The sequence below is a fragment of the Lynx rufus genome, unplaced genomic scaffold, assembly GCF_022079265.1.
Source record: "Lynx rufus isolate CCGP_SWC_20201006 ecotype Redwood Valley unplaced genomic scaffold, mLynRuf1.p SCAF_8, whole genome shotgun sequence".
Taxonomy (NCBI): domain Eukaryota; kingdom Metazoa; phylum Chordata; class Mammalia; order Carnivora; family Felidae; genus Lynx; species Lynx rufus.
The window spans coordinates 3,452,409-3,472,862 of NW_025814896.1; the positions used below are offsets into that span (position 1 = coordinate 3,452,409).

Here is a 20,454-nt window from a genome sequence, read left to right on the forward strand (position 1 = left end):
CCATCACTCACCTGCTTACCCAGCAAGGTCCCGAATGACTTTTGGCAGTTTCCAAAAATCTAATCCAGTGCCAGAAAGATACTGTGTAACCTGTGCACTATGTGTCCTTATATTTTAAAGGATCTGCCACGGGATAGTGACAGACATTTTTGTGTGTGTTTATTTATTTATTTTTGAGAGAGAGAGGGAGAGACAGAATCCCAAGCAGGCTCCACAGTGCCAGTGCAGAGCCCGACACGGGGCTCAAACCCACCAACCGTGAGATCGTGACCCGAGCCGAAATCCAGAGTCGGACGCTTAACCGACCCAGGCGCCCCTGTAACAGACATTTTTAAAAAGAATTGTAGAAACACATTAAGGAAAAATGCAGCATGTTGTAACTGCAAAACATTAACCGTACAAAAATGTGTTTGAACGTAATGAAAAAATACCTCTTCGGTGGATAAGACGAACGAACAAAGGTAACTTCTCTAAAGCATAACGCACATTAGTACACACACAAGGGTTTTTTCTATTTATAGGTTCGTTTCTCAGGTCATATAATTTAGGTGGCTTACTATTCTGCTTGGCTGTAAGTGACAGACAGCCCCCCCCCCAAGTAAACAGCGGGCTTCGTTTATTTTCCTCTCCCATAAAAGTGCGCTGATCCGGGCCCTCGTGGCTGCCGGTGTGAGGGTCTAGGCTCCTCCCAACATGCGCTGCGTGGTGGGTAAAGCTCTACACGTACATTCCAGAACTTGGTTACCTGGTCGCATGCAGGTCAGGCAAGTCTGGGAGATGTTTGCATTGGAGGAAGCCATACTCTGGCTAAAACTCAGGGACTTTATTTCTTAGGAGAAGGAAGAAGGCACGGGGTTGTGGGGTGGGTAGCAGTCTCGGCCGCCGCCCACCCTGCAGCCACCCACACGTCGGCGCTCGCCCTTCTGCTGCACCCACGACCCACCCCCACCGCACCCCCGGACACAGCAGCAAAGCCCCAGCCGGTCCCCGCATCTGCCTCAAAACGCAGGGTCCCAAGGATAACGCAGAAAACCTCCCCACCGGAAACGGTTCGACAAGCTGCGAACCAGGCAGTCCCCAGCTCCCAGTCCACCCAGCACAAGGCGGGTGAGTGGGAAGGAGACGCCGGCACGAAAAACCCCCCTCTGGAGCAAAGACTGAGAAGCACAACCTCCCCTGGTCCATCCACGTGCGCCAATCCGAGCGGAGGAACAGCCAGGACGCCACGGCCCCCCGCCGGGGTCCTCGCCAGGTGCGTCTCTGCCGCCCCTGCCCCATGTGGGCGTCATAGGGCGTGTCGTCCTGGGGTCTCTGTGGCGGTGGCTCCAGGGATTGCTCTGGGGCTGGACAGTCCCGGGCTCTTGCAGACCAGGCTGTGGTTTCTTTGGCAGAGTGTTTGTTCCAAAACGTGTGGACCTCGGATCCATCAGTCGCCCATCAGCTCTAGCCGTCAAGGCAGTTTCTAACCCTGAAGTGTCCGGCCGTCTTCACTCACTGGCCTGCACGCGGCCCCCCCTCCCCCGTCTCCTGGCGCGATGTCCTGGCCACCCCGAGCCTCTGGGGGCCACGGGCTTTGCTGCGAACTTCACACGTCAGTGGCACGGGGCTCGGTTTTCTTTTCTGCTAAGTGTGCTGCTTTGTGGAAAACCATCCCAGTTCCGGATGCCGTGGGAGAGGCTAGCAGTTGCTTTTTCAACCCTGCAAGGCTCCAAATTACCAAGCTCTCGGTCACTTTCGGTGGCAGGCTGCAGGCAGGGAGCATCTCCGTCATCACAGGGCGTCCCCTCTTCCCACGCCTACGCCGGCCGCTCTCTCGTAAAGCTTTGCTAACGGCAGCAAGCAGCAGCTACCACACTTCTGCGTCATGGCTCTCTCCTGTCATTCCCTCCCTCGATCCGAGCTCAGAACACGGGCCGCTTTTCAAAAAACAGTAGGGGACAGCTGTTAGCAACTGCATCATTTCTCCACGCTGTCACCAGGCCTCTGGCCCACAGTGTTTGAGTCCCTGACACCTGCCAACATCCACGGAGTCAGTGCCACATGTCTCTGTTCTGCTACTCACAGCTCACCTCTCTTGGTCCTTTTTTTTCTATCAGTTAAGATTAGATTTGCCCGGAAAATCCAAAGGAGCAGTGGCTTCAACGGGACTTTTAAATCTCCCGCATTCTGAGTCCACAGTAAGGTGGTCCATGGACGGTCCAGTGGGACTCCATGGTGGCAGGAACCTACCCGTCTTCTATCTTGCTGGCGTGCCATATATCAGCGCTAATGGTGATGCCCAGGATGGCTGCCTCAGCGCCAGCCATCAAATCCTCATTCCAACCCAGTAGAAGAAGAAGAGCGGGAACAGACAGACCCATCTGCCCTCATCAGGGACACTTCCAGGAAGTTGCCTTCCGTTGGCCAGAACTTAGTCGCGTGGTCATACCTGGCTCAAGGGAGGATGGAAGGGTCACTTCCATTGTGGATGGCAGAAAAGTCAAGTTTCTGTTGAGGAATGAGAGGTGATGGATTTGGGGGCAATTAGGCTCTGCTTATGTGGAAAAGTTCAGTATCGGTGTCTCTCCTATTCTAGCTCTAGAATTCTCTAGCCTCCTCCTTCTTCAGGACAGATTTATGCCTCCGACATGCACCTTGCAGAAGAGACAGTGACCAGACAAGGTGTGCAGTCTTCTGCCCACACATCATTCTTGAGGATGCTTTTGCTACACCTACTTCACGGGAACATAAAGTGAGGGTCTCCAGGCTACTGTTTCTGTTGGGGAGGTTTTAACAGCTAGGAGGGCTTCTGTGCTCAGTGAATCACAGAAGTGACCAAAACAAACACCTCCGATGAGAAGCACCCATAAAACCAACGAGACTATTAATGCAAATGGAAAACCAAAATTGATGAAATGCAAAATATTTAACTTCCCAGACTGCAGCTAGCCTTGGACTACTAAGTCATTTAGAGGCTAATGTTCTTAATAAAATCACATTTTCCCTGAAAATATTTACTATTTCTGTTTTTATTGCCTTCTTCATTGCTATTAATAAGATTTTGATTTAGTTCACGGATATATGTAAACTCAGCATTTTCACCAAAACCTCCTGATGCCAGTGTTTCTAACAGAAACTTCTTATTTTTAAAAATTTTTTTAAATGTTTATTCATTTTTGAGAGAGAGACAGAGTTGGAGCCAGGGAGGGGCAGAGAGAGAGAAAGACAGTATCCGAAGCAGGCTCCAGGCTCTGAGCTGTCAGCGCAGAGCCCGACGTGGGGCTCGAACCCACGAACCATGACATCGTGACCTGAGCCGAAGTCAGACGCTTACCTGACTAAGCCAGCCAGGTGCCGCAGAAACTTTTTAAGTCATGTACACAGACTTGAGAAAAACCTTGTGGTGAGAACATCCATGAATCATGTCAGTCGGGGAAAGTGATCATACATAATACAGACCGGCATCCGAAAGGGAGAGGCTGTATGCCTCGTGTGTGCTGCACAAACATCATCTCTGCTGGACACCATGCCCCCCACGCTCGAGACCTATGAAAATGGTCAAGATCTGAAAAAATATTACCTTCAAAACACACTGAGGGAGCAGCAAAATTAAAATTAATAAATGTCTAATTAAGCATCTACAAAATATAATACTTTGTTCTCCTCATTAATTGTTAAGTTCAGCATTCATGAATTTTTCAGCGGTATTTTATTACTTTTGAAAACAATTAGTCGCAGAGTCTCTCATAATGCAAGAATTCACAAGTATACGCAGCTGCCAAGATTTCATAACCAGTAGTAAAGGAAGCAAGCTGCCTGTAGCCAAAAACAAACTTATTTAAAACCTTTCAGAATTTGTACGGCAGTGTGTCTGTTTTTAACACAGGCTGTGGATACATCTTCAAATGTGTGATACGGGTGCGTATCCGCCTTACGCGCCTGGGTGGCTCAGCCGGTTAAGCATCTGACTCTTGATTTTGGCTCAGGTCATGATCTCAGGGTCCGTGAGATCGAGCCCCTGCGTCGGGCTCTGTGCAGACAGTGCGGAGCCCGCTTGGGGTTCTCTCTCTCTGCCCCCTCCCTGCTTGCACACCCTCTCTCTTTCTCTCAAAATAAGAAAATAAACTGAAAAAAAATTTAAAACACAAAATGCAAATGTTTGATACGATACGGAGTTTCCACTAAAAAATGCCTTCACCAAGGGTTGGCACACGCTAAATATGTTTGGCTTCGTGGGCATACAGCTCTACCGTGACAGCACAAAAGCAGTCATAGATGATACACAGACACTGCAAGAACAGAGCTGTGTGCTAATAAAACTTTATTTACAAAGGCAGATGGTGCACCATGTCCGCCCCACTGCCCTGGTTTTCTGGCCGTTGCCTCAGATCCAGGAAGGTCTAATGACCACCTACTGATCGTGGCAACAATTCAGTCTCAAAAGGCGTAGTTTTCTAAAAAGTTACTTTTATCCCTAATTACCCAGAAAATGTCCTGGACTCTCTCCCGAATCAGTGAAGCATCCGCACAGCTATTGTACACACTCAGGTGCCACGTCGATGTCCCAGTGTTTCCGAGATGGTTTTTCTTCCTCTTCAGTTACCCAGAGCCCTAGATGATGAGGGAAGTAACCACGTACAGACCCTTGAGATTTCTTTGAAGGAAATACTTCTTCAGAAAGAAGGGGAAGTTGTAACCCTGAGTCAGCTGAAACTGCTTAATGTAATACTTCACTGATTCCACAGCCAACGTGTTTCTCCTGATACTTCCGGGGCGCGAGAGGGCACGGCAAAAGATGGTGCCCATCAATTATATACTTTTTTTTTTTAATTTTGGCCCTGGGCTTTTAGATAGCCAATGTATTTATTAAAGTGTCCTGATAGCACTAGCCTTTTGCTGAGCAAAATTACTCACACAAGAAAACTATCTTGTTTTTATTCTGTTACTATCAACATCATCATACTACTGTTACTCTACTGCTTGGTGGTTCGCTTCTCTTGGTCCTTTCTTTTGTTTTTGTTTTTTTGTCTTGTTTTGCTTTTATTTTTTATAATCTTTACTTATTTTTGAGAGAGAGAGAGAGACAGACAGAGCGTGAGCAGGGTAGGGGCAGAGGGAGAGGGAGACACAGAATCCGAAGTCGGCTTCAGGCTCTGAGCTGTCAGCACAGAGCCCGATGCGGGGCTTGAACTCACAAACCGCGAGATCATGACCTGAGCCGAAGTCGGACGCTCAACCAACTGAGCCACCCAGGTGCCCTGCTTCGTCCTTTCTTTTGTGTCAGTTAACATTAGATTTGCCCAGGAGTGGCAGAAAATCCGAAAGAGCTGCGGCTTAAACAAGACATATTTAAATCTGCCTCATTTTGAGTCCAGAATAAGGTGGTCCAACGATCGGTCCAGCGGGGGCTTCCTCGTGTGAGGAACATACATTCGCTTCTGTGCCACACATACATCTGTTACCCAGACAAGAGAACTCTTTATAGGGTAAATGTCCTACTATTTAAATTCTTTAAAAGAATTTTAAAAGAAACTACCCTCCCCCCCACACACACTCACACACACACTTAAACTAGCAGTAAGTAGACAAGTGAAAACTCAGTTTGGGGTTTTTTGTAATATTTCTTTCTTTTTTAAGTTTATTTTATTTATTTTAAGAGAGGGAGCGATAGGGCACGAGGGGTAGGGGCAGGGAGAGGGAGAGAGAAGCTTAAGCAGGCTCCATACTTACACAAAGCCCAACTCGGAGCTCGATCCCACGACTCTGGGATCATGACCTGAGCCAAAATCAGAGTCAGGCACTCAACCGAATGAGGCACCCACGTGTCCCAAGTTTGAGTTTTGCTTAAAGATAAAATCTAATTGGAATGTATTCATTCCATGGCTACTAAATTCTGTTACATATGTATATAAATTCTTTCATATGTAATAAATACAAGTTAAATTACACCTATTCATGTTTTAAAGTATGTACAGCTTATAAAGTGATAACCATAATCCTTTGTCTTACGATAACATATTTCTTTACTCAAGAAGTGCAAAGGAACCAGTATTTGTTTTTTGACCATCACTAAAAATACTGCTCACAAATATTCCAAAAACATTTCCCTATTTATCTATTTTTTTTACTTAAACTGAAGCAGAATCATACTTACAGAAATAAATAATCACTAAAAACTATCTAGTTTACATTTTCCCCCAGTATTAACCTGTTGTCACAAAATTGCTGGCTCATCTATAAATTATCATTTCGTTTCCCCTCAGAGCTGGGCTGTTAACAGAAGGAGGGAGTCTCTCTTAAAAAAAAAAAAAATCTGACAAGTCACATTTATAAAAAAGCATAACCTGTTGTTCTGCTTTGGCTCAAGATGCCTGGTCTGAAAATATCAGAATCCAGCCTCACAGTTTACCCTTAGTTTAGGACTAGGAGGAGGGTTGGGGAGAAGAAAAGTCCCTTGACTAGCATAGCAGGTGAACTCCCTTGAATACCCTCCACGAATTATCCCAGTTGTCCAAGATGGGCTGTTTTAGGCAGGACCACCTGACTCAGCATACATTTCTTCAAGCAGAGCAGCCTTTGAAGCCCGAGTCCGGTTCCGAGCAGGCAAGAGAACTGAGGCTTTCCGCTCCTTCGCACTCTCCCTCCTCCGCGTAGATGTGAGGCCGGTGACCAGTGTCACCCGCTAGGGCGTCAACGCCACAGAGCTTCTGGAGAAAAGCCAGGGGAAGAGAAGGTAAGTGCCAGGTTCTTCCACACGCCGTCCGTTTTCTCCGGGATCCACGGGGGGCCGGGGGGGTTGGGGAGGGGAAGGTCGGGGGGGGGACTGCCCCAGTGCAGTGTTAATGGCACGCTGTTCTTTGTCCCCGGCTGTCTCAGAAGTTTCTACAGACTCAGAAACGGCAGCCGAGGGGAAGGAGACCACCCTCCCGCTCCCCAGCTGCTCTCCCGGAGGGAACCGTGGCGAGCTCGCGGTCTGCGCGTCCTGGCTCCCCCCCCACCCCCGCCTTGACCCCTTGGGTGAGCCTCACCACCCGCACCCCGATGCCCCCCCTCCTGGCTCCCGCTGTCCCGCCCCCACCTGCCAGCCTCCACTGAGCAAACTCCTGCTCATCCTTCAGGGCCCAAGGCATCTCTCTGCGAAGACTTCTCTGGCTTGTTCTGGCCCGAGAGACTCACTAAATGTTTGCCGGACAGACTCCCACCTGCTTGCTTTCCAGCACCTCGGGGAGGGTGCCGTCTGGACCTGAGCCACATCAGCCCAGGTGGGAGCGGGTTTAGTGGCAGATCCTGAGTGGGCGAGCTCACAGAGGGCACGGGGACGTTCAGAACCAGAGGGCCCAGAGCCCGAGGAGGAGGCGGGAGAAGGCCGGAAAGAGGAATGGAGGGGTCCTGGACACCATCCCTGTCCCCAAGCTCCCCGCTTCCTGGGGCTCACGGGAGCCCCTCCCAGACTCTGTGTTCAGCGGGAGACGCAGCGTCTCAGCCCCGTGTCCACAGGCGCCCACAGGTAGGCCCCTGCTCGCGTCCGCTCGCTCGGGGACTGTGGTCACCGTCTGGCCATCACCCCGGGGGGCGGGGGGGCGGGGGGGCGGGGGAGGAAAGGAAGCGCCTCCAGCTGGCGACGTGCACACGCTCCGGCCGAGGCCTCACCAGTCCCCTCACGTCCCCCCAGGGGCGCTGGAGGGATCATGAATGACAACCCGCAGCAGTCCGCGCTGTGCAGGCTCAAAACCCCCGAGGCTGACGACGCGGCAGCGGCCCCTGGGCCCTGATGCAGCGATTTCAGAGGCCCCGCAAGATCAACAGTTCACCATCAAGCCCCAACTAAGGTAGAGGCTCATCGGGGAAGGAACCAGGCCTTTAATCTGCTGTTTTCCTCCACCGATTCCACCGAGCACAGCGCTCCGGGCTCGTACCCAACACAGGCCGCCTTCCTGCCTGGAGGATGGAGGACGACCCGGGCTGGACCCAGCGGGCGGGCACCTTTGGCCCTTCCCCACGGCCCCCTGGGTGCAGCTGTGTGCCACTGGGGGCTGCCAGATGCCACCTGACCATCCCCAGGTGCCGGTGACTCTGTCCGCCGGGTGTGCAGTGAGCCGCTCGCTCGGGTCTCCCTGCAGGCGGGCGGATGGGGGGCCCCCTGGACGTTGCTCAAAGCTGGGGGTGGCCATTCAAGGAGAGGGGCCCTCGGCGGCCCCCGGTCCAGCCTTGGGTCTGAGCACCCGTCACCCGCTCTGTCCTCCGTCCATGGCCACCACGTGTCAGGCGTGACGCGGCCCTGTCCCCACAGGGAGAGACAGGCAGACGCTGCGGTCTGGGTGGCCCAGTCCCCGTCCTCCCCGCCCGCAGCGGGGCCGATGACGCCTCGGGACGCAGCCAGGACCGTGCGGGACACTCGGCCCCCTCCCAAAGGCGCCGGGACCGTGTGCCTTCGCTTCCAGACTTGGAGACATAAAGTATTTGTGGTTCTGTCCGTCCGCTGGGCTGGGGAGGGACCACGCTCCCTGTGGCCTCGGGGCCTCACCGAGGTGCGGAGCTCCCACCCCAGGGACCGGCCGGGCCCCAGAGGGACCTGACACAGGGCAGGCCCCAGGCGGTGACTGTGGAGCGCCAAGGTCTGGTTCCTCAAGCCACAGTGGCGCCGCCCTGCCTGCCACCCATCCTCACGGCCAGGGGAGCATCACTCGGCTTCACCAAACAGGGTCCGGGGACCTGGAGTCAGAGGCAGAAGCGGAAGCCACCCTGACAAAAGGAAGCCTTTCCCACCTGGCTCAGGGTCTCCGCCATCGTCCCCGCGCTCGCTTCCGGGCATCGTCCGGGCACCACGGCATCCCGGTACACCTGCGAAGCCAACCAGCAGAACCCCAACACCAGTGAGGGGGGCCCTTCACCTTCATGACCTCCGCTGCCCGGCAGGGACAGGGCCACCTCCCAGCCGGAGGGCCACCCCAGGGACTGGCAGGCCAAGGACTGTGTGCACACACGTCCCCTATTTGAGCGTCGGGAGAGAGGGGAGGCCCGGCAGGTGCCGATGCTGGACCTTTCAATGCAGCGGCTCTGGGGGGCTGGGGAAGGGAGCCCCGGCAGGACCGGCCAGCAGGCTTTAGGTAGGTTCGCAAACTCCGTTCAGTGAGCAGATGATTCTGGAAGAGCTGGTCCTGGCTCTCAGTGGTGGGCGGGCACCCTTCACTCACTCGGCAAGCGTCTGCGGGTCTGGGGCTTCGGGCCTGGCAACGGCTGCGGCACCGCGGTGGGGAAGCGCGCTAAGCCCGCAGCTTGCACAACGGAATCATGGGAGTCGGGGCCGCTTGGGGCCAGGCAGGCAAGGCGCCTGGGGCACGAGAGCAAGGCGGCCTCGCTCCCGTGCTCACACAGGTGCAGGGGAGCACCTGAGGGTGACGAGGAACAAGAGTGAGGCGCTGGGGAGCAGCGGTGAGGGGGACCCCGCCCAGCCGGGGCCAGGGAGGCCTCTCGGGAGGAGGGGGAGCGGGAGGAAGGAACACCAGGGCCACCGAGGAGGAGGGCCTTCCAGGTGGAAGGCCCAGCAGAGGCCCGCAGTCCAGGGGGAGCACGGAGAGACTGGAGCCCGAGCGGCAGGTGGAGGCCAGGGGTGAGCGGAACATCCCAGAGGACCCTGGGCCACAAGGCTGCGGGCTGTTTCCCAAGCGCGGCGGGAGGCCGTCGGGAAGTTTTAAACTGGACGCAATTCCATACGATTTGTGTTTTAAGACACTGACGTGACTCCCGGCCATCCCTGAGTGCAGGGGTACTTGTGGCGGTCCAGAGAAGCGTGTGAAAAATGGGAAAGTCTGGGACAATTTCATGTATATATAAAACCTCACATGTCCACATAGGATATCAGTTGTACAAGTTCATGTGTAACACACACACATGTATACACACGCACACACCCATCTACACACATATCTGCCTACCTGCCACATCACACCGACTGACCTGAACTAAACTCACTTAGCCAAAGAGCAAGTGTGGACGGCTACAAAGAGTGCTGAGGACCCGCGGCCCCGACGAGGGCGCTGGCTGGGGATGCTGTGCCAGGTTTGGCTCTTGGAGATAGAGACCTCTCCTGCCACCCGGGCCCTTCACCAGGCGCTCACTGGTCGGACACTGGTCCTTCTCCGTCTCCAGTGAGACTCGGGGCCATTCTGCCCTAGCGCAGACAGCATGTGCCCCCGCCCTCACCAACAGGACAGCCTCCCGGCCTCGCACTGAGTCACTGGCTTCAGCCTGTGTCCCCGGGGCCACGACTCCCCCAGGACACTCCAGCGAGAGTGCTTGAATTTCATTTTAACTATGTGCACATTATTTGAACATATTTTTGAATGCTATTTTTATAATATGATGGAAAATCGTTTACGTCTTTTTAATTGAGTCCTCCCCCAACATGTTCATAAAAGCAAAAGTGTCACAATTTGCTTTCATGAACTTGGATGAAATTTTCATCTCCTGTTTGCTTCATCAAAGGAGATACTGATATTATAAATCGATCTACCTAAAAACTTAATATTTGAAACTGCCTGTTGGCGTACATTCAGGTTTTCTTGATATTTTAACAACCGATTTACAACGTTGTGGGGCAATGAGTCAGGTGCTGGGATAACATGATTTTGCATTCTTCACCCACAACGTCTCGCTTGTATTTTTTGTTTTTCAGCAGAACCACTGCTTCCGCTGATTGCCGTGGCAATGGGTCCACGTTGTGAGTGTCTGTATACTCGAAGTGGGTATTAATAAGAAGCCTCCCTTATCTGTTTTACTTATAATGGCATTCTTCCCAGGATCTTAGATGAACAGAAGCATTTTGCTGCTCGTAAGGTCTAGGAACAAAACGAACCAGAGGGCCTCTGGGGCCCTCTTCGCTCAAAACTTCTGTAAGCCTGTGAAGAGGATGGCAAAAGAATATTCGGGCCGTGGCCAAGTTCTTAGCAACTCGGCAGCAAAAGGAATTTGCCAGGGACTGAAAAACTCTATGCTTCCAAGTCTAGATGTGTGTTTTTTTTTACTTATTTCGAATTCATTCTCCACACTCACGCCTCCTTTTCGTTCATTTGGGTGTTGGGCAGAATTTCTCAAATTTCCAATTTTCAGGGCTTTCCACAGCTGTTAGCAAGGTAAGGGAAGCCTCTCCCTGGTGACACATCCATCTGTACTTACGGGAGTAGAATATTTGTTCCTCGTGCCTCTTGGCTCAAAAGGCATGTCACAACCCTTAATTTTAAAAAGGATGAAAAATACATAAATCAGTAAAGGAAAAGTAACACGGATGGAACGTCTATTGGCTTCATATTAATTTTCCAAGGATGCAAACGTGCAACTAGACATTCTTGCAATCACATCGCTTCTAACTTTTGTACTACAGGTATAACAATTCCAGTGATGGCAATGTTGTTGTCCATAGCAAAATCCACAAGCCAGCTACATGGTGCTTTGTGGAGATGGAGGATGAAAACGTGAGATTTTCAAGCCCCATCTTTGGTCTAGGAAGGCCCAGGAAGGCTCGCTTTGCGCCATGGGCGTAGGCTCAACATCTGCGTATGAGGCACATTCATCCCTGGGACCCAGAACCGGCTACACTTTTTGCAGGGCCCGCTGCAAAATGAAAACGTGGGGCCCCTTGTCCAAACAGTAAGACTTTCAAGGTGGTGACAACAGGGCTTTAAACCAGGCACGGGGCCCTTGTGAGCACAGGGCCCCGTGTGACCGACCAGGTCCAGGCCCACGAAGCCAGCTCTTCCAGGGTTAGAGGGGCACGTTCACAAATACACAAGCCCATTCAAGGGTGGGTCCACGGCATCATCTTTGTGCAAAAAAGAACAGCACGTTTTTATCTTAGCTCAAACACAGCCTGAGAAAAGAGAATGAAATGATAGAGATCATGAATTCTTTTATAGAAGTTTTCCATCATAGAAATTGTGGCTTTTTGGACCTTGAATACCTCTTTTAGTTGTCAAAACTGTACATTTTTTGTTAAAGTTGCACCTAGTTATGCTGGTGAAGTCCAAATAAGGTCTCTATTTGAGACCCGTATTAGTAGTGTTGTACCGGGGCACGTGGGTGGCTCAGTTGGTTAAGCGTCTGACTCTTGATTTCAGCTCAGGTCATGATCTCATGGTTCCTGAGTTCAAGCCCCACATCGGGCTCTGCACTGACAGTGTGGAGCCTGCTTGGGATTCTCTCTCTCCCTCGCTCTCTGCCCCTCCCCCAGTTGTGCCTGCTTGCTCTCTCTCTCTCTCTCTCAAAAATAAACATTAAATACAAATTTAAAAACAATAGTGCTGTACCAAAGTCAGTTTTCTGGTTTTGATAAAATGTTATGGTTGTGTTATCTTTGGGGGAAGCTGAGTGAAAGTGTACACAGAAACTCTCTGGCCTATTTTTACAATTTCTTCCAAGCCACATGATTTCAGAAAAACCACTTTTTAAGGCCCCACGCCCAACATGGGGATCGAACTCACAACCCTAAGATCAAGAGTCACATGCTCCACTGACTGAGCCAGCCGGGCTCCCCCCCCCCCACAAGAAAAATCATTCCAAAAATCAAAGCAATAGTTCTAGAATTTGTACATAGAGGGCATGAAGACACGATGCAGGAGGATGTCAGGGCTCAGTCGGCAGGAGGGCTGAAATGTGATTGGGGCCAAAGCCACGTGTTTGTAATCTTATGGGTTATCTCAGGTACCCTTAGATGGACACAAGAAAATGTATTTCTTCGTGGGTGTTCTAAAAAGAAGCATCATATTTGATCAAAACTATCAAACAACAACTCTTAACAGCCAACAATAACCATAGCTAGTTAGGTAAATGAGAAGGTTTTCATTGACTGTGTGTGTTCTACCCGCAACACAGAATCTTCTACAAGGGCTGCCTCTCAAGGGAGCCAACTGTCAGACATTAGGAGTTCTTACCGCAACAGGCAGTGAGCTTCTGTAATGCACTGAAGTCCCCAAGACAAAGTATTCCTGCTCTGCTGTTCTTGACGCAGCTGCGAGCACGTCGTGTGCATCCTGGGGGGCGGGGGAGGCGGATGTTGATTTACTCGGAAGACAACGCATTTCCCTCCAGCTGCACGCAGAGCGCGCGTGTGCGTCCTTCCGCACCTTTCCCTCGCACTATGCTCATGTGCAGATAGGAGCTAGTGTGAGGAGAAGGGGGTGGAAGGGGAGAGAAAGGGGGAAAAATGCAAGAGCAGAGCTGGGGACAGAGCAGGTGGCCCACCATGACTGTAGGCAGGGACTGGAACATTCCATCCATAGTGCTGCAGATGCCCGAAAACCAAGGGTGTGCGCGCACAAGACCTAGCCAGTGACACAGACCAATGAAGCTGGATTCAAGGGTGGGGCTGTCGGCAATTTCTGTTTTGGGTGTCTGTTATTCTGTTAGGCCCTTCGATGGTGAAACAAAATTTCCAAGAGAATAAAGCAGGGAGTGGATCTTAATGGTGGCTTTAACAAAGCTCATGCTTTGCAGCAGATTTTAACATGTCAGTTTACCCAATAAATCATACGTGACACCTTGACTGAGGGAAGGTGTGTGAATGGCACTGTATTTAACCCGTCACCACAGGGGAAGTTACTATTTGCGGGACTTTCACTTTCTGGGTGGAAGGAACCCAGAGGCATATGGAGAAGTAGAAGCGGCAGGCCTCGATCACCCTCCCCTGGGGGTTGTGGGAAAGAGTCAGCGGGTGGGGCCTGCAGGGTGCACGCCTAGGACACGCTCAATGCTTCTGGCTTCTGGAAGCTGACAGGCCCCCCGACGCAGCTCACACGGTGTCGGTGTGCAAGGTGTGCAAGAGAGAAGGAGCAGTCCTCCTCCCCCAGGGGCATGGATTGGTGGGCGGGATGCCCGTGGACCGGCCCCTGCTCACCCCCAGCCAAGCACCTGCTCAATAATTTATGGCAGCCCGGATTAACTCGCTGTCTTTGAAGTCGGATCATCTATCACGTAGAGAAGGGAAGATTTGGCCGGTTTGGGAACACGGGTTTAAATGACGTTGAGTTGCAGGGTGAGACGCTGCTTCCCCCTCCGACTCCTCATCCACACTCCTAATGGCATCGGGGGCGGGGGGGGGGTCTCCACCCGGTGACAGCGTGGCTCTCCCGTCTCTGCCTTCCTCAGAGACCTGAGCCTTTGGCAGGTGGCATTTTCTACCCAGAGTTACGGGGTTCTAGTTCAATGGTATCTACTTTCCACTTCTCAGCTCTTCGTACAGGTAAAACTAGTTTTTTGTTTACCGTTGAAATATAGGATTTCCTGTTTAAAGAAACGTGCTTTATCCGGACAGAAATCCACCGGGAGAAAGAAATATTGTAAAAAGGACACTGGCATGTGCGTGTGGCAGAACGTCGGGAGGGTGGCACCGCTGAGGCTGAAATCTGGGCGTGGGGTCACCAGATGCTGCTGACCTGTTAGGCCGAGTGGAGTCACCGGGCTTTGCAGGTGAGGCAGGGGGCAGGCAGGCACGGAGCGGGCTCGCGGAGGGGCGTGAGGGATGTGGGCTGGGGGCTCCCTGCCACGGGAACCCTCCGCAGAGCCACCCTCCGTCTCAACCCAAGCAGCCGATGGGCCGTGCTTACCTGAGCACCGAGCTCGGCCTCCGCCCCCCGTGTGTTTAGCAACCGGACTGACATCTGATCCCTGACATCTGGCCTTCCCTGTGGGCACGCGGAAAGAAATATGACGGGGTTGAAATTACAGACGGCAGAAATAAAGGCAGAGAGCAAGGAGTGACATCCCAAACACGGATCAACACCCTCACAGGAAACATCCCGACTCTGGAAAATACACCTATCCCGTAAATCCAGACCACGGCTTCGGAACAGCTGGTCAGGAGGCAGAGTTTCTTGTTGTTCTGCGTCTCACAGGAAATGATGGTGAAAAAGACTGTTGTGATGGGGCCTCAGAGTCCAAAGCTCATTCTCTTCCAAGGCTCGCGGCGACGCTCTCGGGGTCCCCGGGGTTGGGCCGTGCTGTGTGTACTGGAGAGTTTGTACCATACCTCCTGCCTTCTCGACCCCACCCCGGGAGGGCTCAGAGCAGTCCTTTGTGGGCGCACAGGCAGGTGCACCCACACCATGGCCCAAGGCGGTCGCTTCCCTTTCCCTCACGCCAGGAAGGAAGAGCAAATGTGAGAAGAAGCCGAGGGGTCTGGGTCACCGCCAGCTTCTCCAACCACCCATCACTTCTGAGAACATCTCCCTGTTTACTCAAGCACGTTGCCAAAGTGAATTAGACTGTCTTTTCCCAAAAACGTCTCACTTGGCGCGACAAGTCTCTTGTTGTCCCAGGAGAAAGTTGTGGGTGGAGATCCGAGATGAGAGCAAGATGGGGCGTCCCGTGTCCCCCGCGCAGGAAGGGTGGTGCTCCCTCCGCGCGTTTCTTGGCTTTCGGTTTTTAGATCAACCACCACTTCCAGGTGAAGTGAGGCAGGAGAGCTCGCAGCGCCTTCCTTGCGCTGCCCGGCCGACCCCAGCCCAGGGCTGCTGTGACGACACCCAGCAAGGTCAACGGCGGCGGCAGCAGCTTTGCAAACCCAACAGTCACCTGCCGATCGCTTTGTGTCTTGGGGAGGGTGAGAAGCTTCCACGGGCAGGTCTTGCTTGATCCACAGCCGGTCTCTAAGGTGGACTTTGCCATTCCTGGTGCGCAGGTGAGGACGTGAGGGTGAATGGCGTGCTCGCTGTGACGAAGAGAATGAGAAGTCCCTGCCAGGCTGGTGAGCTCGGTGCCCAGCCTCGGCCGGGAGAGGGCGGAGGGACGGGTTGTGCCTCACCCCTGCCCCAGGCGGTTCACGGGTGAGCCTCACACGCTCTCCATCTAGAGAAGCTCCACGCGGCAGACACCATCTGCCTCTAAGCAAGGCTTCTGCACCTCAGCGCTGCTGGCACCTCGGCCAGCCCCCTCCCTGTCCTGTGCACTGGAGGACATTCGGGAGCCGCCCTGGCCTCCCTCCACCCCCTGGAAGCCAAAAACACGTCTCCCCAGCCCAACCCATTATGACCATCAGAATCGTCTCCGGACATCGCCACGCTTCCCCCGGGGGGGAGCTGAATTGCCCCTAGTTGAGAATGACCGACCTAACGCAAGAAATCGATGTAGTTGAGCTGGACAATTTTCACGGGATTTTTTTTTTTTTTTTTTTTTTGCCCATTTTCCACTCAAACATGCGTGAGTTTGAAGAGATGAGAGAAGGCACGATGAATGGGAAGGTGTGCCTTGTGAATTGCGGACATCACCAGCATGAAACACGACGCGTGAGGCCCCGTTACCTGGGTCGAGATGGCTTTGCTCTCATCGTTATACATGATCAGCGTCTGCTGGCCTTGGTCACGTGGGACAGACCGTCCGTGCCCCGTGGCTTCGGAGCCACAATAGCACCGCAGCAGGAACAGCAGAGCCACTACAATGAGACCAGGCAGGACAATGAGTCGGACGGGGGTTTTGACGGGATCTGGTTCTGATAACTTGCAACTCGGCCATGAGTGGACACGGCCAAACTGGGCCGCGATCGTCTCTGTAGCTGTGGGACTAGTGCAGCGTGGGGCCCGAGCAGGTGCCAGATAACTATTGGTTGAATCGATTCATACCAGGCGATCGATAATATCGTCCTCGTCAGCCTCCTCCCAGCCCAGGAGCCTAGATATCTGTACACTGTGGCCCCCGGCGTTACTGCAAAGCATAGCGTTCGTCTACGGGCTCCGTTGCTATCAACAGCCGCCGGCTGAATAGAAGCTGCTCTCGCCAGACAGGCAGCATGTCCGACCAGGTCGGGAAAGTCTGATCTGAGTCCGTGACTCCGATGAGCCTAGGGGTCATTCTCAAGGCATCCCACTGATCTCTGCCATTTTCCGCTCCCCGCCCCGGAGGGAGGACTCCACACTGCCGGCTGACAGGCCGGGGAGAGGAGCCGCATCCCGAGGACAGTTCCGCAGACCACTGACCTGCTAGAGCCACGAACGCTGCAAAGGGAGGGACCAGGGCCCCCGCGAGGAGCCCAGCTCCTGTGACCGACGGCTCCGCACATGTGACTCCATCAGGGCAGGAACAGACCCTCACGTGGACGGACTGCTTCCGGGAAAGTCCCTGTTTGTCTCTGATGAAAAGTGGCACTGAGTAATTCCCAGGCGGGAGGCTTCTCAACATCCAAAGTTCAACTGACCGACCTGCAAAAGGAAACGGACCTTGCGTGCAATTCACTCGTTCATTTGCTTATCTGCTCAGCAGGTATTCACTAAGTGCCTACCATGTGCCAAGGCTCTGTACAAAAGTTAGCCAACTTCGAAGTGAGAGGGAACAGTCACCAAGACCACCCCCACTTCTGACACCTGCTACAAGTCCGCGGCTTCTCAACCACACTCAGGTTTGAACATTTTCTCCAAGGACCCACAGAACTCACTGAAGGCTGTGTGCTCATAGTTATGGTTTATCACAGCAAGCGGATAGAGATTAAAATCAGTCAGGGCAGGAAGCACATAGGGCAGAGTCCAGAGAAGTATCCGCGGAGTCAGGACGGTGTCACTTTCTGTATCTGTCAGGACAGCATCACTTCCCGCGTAGGTAAGTGACAACGTTCTTGGAGCAAGGCCAACCAGGAAAGCTCACTGAGCCTTGTGTCCAGAATCTTTCTCAAGACTCAGTCATGTAAACCTGGCCGGCCACCCGTACGGCTGACCTCGGGCTCCAGCATTTTTGGAGATGGCCGGATGCCCACAGGACCTGTAGCGTCCACCCTAAATCCCAGTGTTCCTATCCGATTGGCACAAGACCCCAGGTAAGCAGAAACACTCCTTTCAGGCAGGACGTCCCAAGGGCCTAGAGAGCAACTCCCGGAAGCCAAGGGCAAAGGCCAGAGCTCTTGTGGGAAAAAGTTCAGTGTTTCCCTACACACTCTGGGTCTGGGAACCATAAACATGAGCTCACAGTGGCAACTAAAAGACATGCGACATTCTGCAGATACGCTGCTAGAAGCCCAAAGGAGAATGTTGACAACAGATGCCAGTGGTTCCTCCCGGTAACAGCACCCCCGTTTTCCTTTGGGAGAGCCGCACCTCCGGAACCCTCAGCCCAGGTGGGTCAGGAGGTATAAAGCCCAGATCCCAGCATGGTTCTGCGTGGACTCGGAACCAGCCAGGCCACATATCTGCCCTTCCCAACTCCCAGCAGGCGACCCAGGTCACACAGTGACATTCGTCTTCTTGCCAGGTGCTAGGATGGGTCCTAGGGACTCCCGGAAGCCACCCTGCCACCCCAGAGGAGAGCCTGCGTGCAAAAGAAGAAACCCGGAGAAAGGCAGAGCCACAGTAAGGACAGACATTGTCCAGGGATGTCCCTTGAGCACCTAGACCCAGTTCTGCTGGAACACAGGCTTACCTGGCATCTTTCTCAGGTACATAAGCCAATAAATTCCTTTTTTGCCTGTGTCTGTGAGAGTCAGGTTGCCTTCAATCCTTTATCCTTGGCCAGAACAAATACTCACCCCGATTTTCCCCCAGTTTCCATGTGTCTTCTGCATTTCCCCACAACTTGTCCAATTCAAACGTGAACGGGTCTGCGAAGGGCTCCAGATCTCCATCCTCCGCTTCCAGGAGGAGCGTCTCGTTCGCCGCAGACTCACAGACCTCCATGTATCGAGAATGCGGATGGAGAGCGGGGGCGTTGTCATTGATGTCGGACAGGAAAAGCATCAGGGTCCCCGTCCCGGTCTGCGGCGGGAGGCCTTGGAACACAGGGATTCCAGACAGGGTTGCTCATTAATGAAAGAACCTTTTCCACTCGCACAAATCCCTGGAAAATGAGCCCTGCCGCCCTCCGGGGAAGAGAGCCGATCCACAGAAAGACTGACTCCATTTCCCTTTCAAAGTCGTAAGCTTTACAGTAGGTGTTTGACCTGTCTTCCTGCTTTTTGGAAAACTTGGAATCTCTGGGGAGGGTACGTGAACTAAACACTTGCCACCCAAAATCATTTGTAGAACCAGGTGGGATAGAATCATTCGTTTTTCTGGGTGTCGATCATGCCAGGCATCAAGAAGGGGGTGGGACAGGAGTGAAACGGTGTGAGGTGGTGACGGAAATGGTCTGTATCTTGGCTGAGTCCACATCAGAATCCTGGTCGTCACTACAGTTTTATAGGGTGTCAGCCACCAGGGGACACCAGATAATGGGTACTCTGGACCCACTACATCATTTCTTCAGATCCCTGGAAGATGGACCCCCTTTCTTTCTCCTCACTTAAGACTGATTGGGGGATGCCCGGGGCGGGGGAGGGGCTCAGTCAGTTAAGCATCTGTCTCCCGATCTCAGTCCATGATCTCACGGTTCGTGGGATCGAGCCCCACATGAGGCTCTGCACTGACAGTGGGGAGCCTGCTTGGGATTCTCTTTCCACACCCCCTCCCACTCAAAATGAATTAAAAAAAAAAACGATTGGGAACACAGACTTAATATCTTCCTAACCTAACCAACATTCTACTCATTAATCGTGCAAATGGGATATACACCTATATTTCCCTTAAAACCTGGGTTTGAATTCACAGATTTCCTTCAAGGCAGTTAACTAAAGTTATTTGAAAGTTGTGATTTATTCAACTCAGGTTTTTTTTTAAATTTTTTTTAATGTTTTTATTTATTTTTGAGAGAGAGAGAGAGCATGATCAGGGGAGGGGCAGAGAGAGAGGGAGACACAGAATCGGAAGCAGGCTCCAGGCTCTGAGCTGTCAGCACAGAGCCTGACACGGGGCTCGAATTCACAGAGTGTGAGATCATGACCTGAGCTGAAGTCGGACGCTCAACCGACTGAGCCACCCGGGGAACCTTGGTTTCAGCAGGTTTAAAAGTTCAGCCATGGGAGATCAGAGACAGTAGTGTTGTAACACGCTCACAGAACTGCCCGGCCAGGTTTATGACAAATTTGTCCCATACGGTCACACTTGTCAGAGCTTATAAGCCATTCCCAGTACAGAGACGCTGTGCTAAGTATTTATTACCCACCACCGGCTTTGAGAAAGAGCTAAAGAGCTGCTTTATGGCTAGATGGAACAGACACTGGGTCCAATGGTGCCTTCCTCATCGACTCAATCTTCTGAAGGAATACTGCCCCTCTTCCCATGGCATTTGCCTCTAGTCTGCCATTTCAAACATTATCATCAAAAATAGTTGCCAGTATTAAAAAAAAAAAAAAAAAAAAGGAGGGTGCGCCTGGGTTGCTCAGTTGGTTAAGCGTCTGACTTCAGCTCAGGTCATGATCTCACGGTTCATGAGTTGGAGCCCCGCATCAGGCTCTGTGCTGACAGCTCAGAGCCCGGAGCCTGCTTCCAATTCTGTGTCTCCCTCTCTCTCTTCCCCTCCCCTGCTTACACTCTGTCTCTCTCTCAAAAATAAATAAACATTAAAAAAAAATAGGTGCCAGTAGCTGCGTAGCGATAAAAAGATTTACAGTTTTCCAGGATGGGCTGAAAG

General features: G+C 52.6%; 1 protein-coding gene across 1 annotated transcript in view; it reads right to left on the reverse strand.

The window, feature by feature from the left end:
* Positions 1-5,766: 5,766 nt before the first annotated feature.
* Positions 5,767-20,454, reverse strand: part of CDH26 (cadherin 26) — a 41,424-nt gene continuing 26,736 nt past the window's right edge. The window contains exons 11-18 of the mRNA XM_047068197.1: positions 18,476-18,715; positions 16,941-17,162; positions 16,269-16,399; positions 14,577-14,654; positions 12,906-13,004; positions 11,155-11,208; positions 8,746-8,820; positions 5,767-6,686 (exon numbers count right to left, since the gene is read on the reverse strand). Of these exons, the coding sequence (XP_046924153.1) occupies positions 6,540-6,686; positions 8,746-8,820; positions 11,155-11,208; positions 12,906-13,004; positions 14,577-14,654; positions 16,269-16,399; positions 16,941-17,162; positions 18,476-18,715 (1,046 nt within the window). The 3' untranslated portion in view covers positions 5,767-6,539. The remainder of the gene's footprint in view (positions 6,687-8,745; positions 8,821-11,154; positions 11,209-12,905; positions 13,005-14,576; positions 14,655-16,268; positions 16,400-16,940; positions 17,163-18,475; positions 18,716-20,454) is intronic.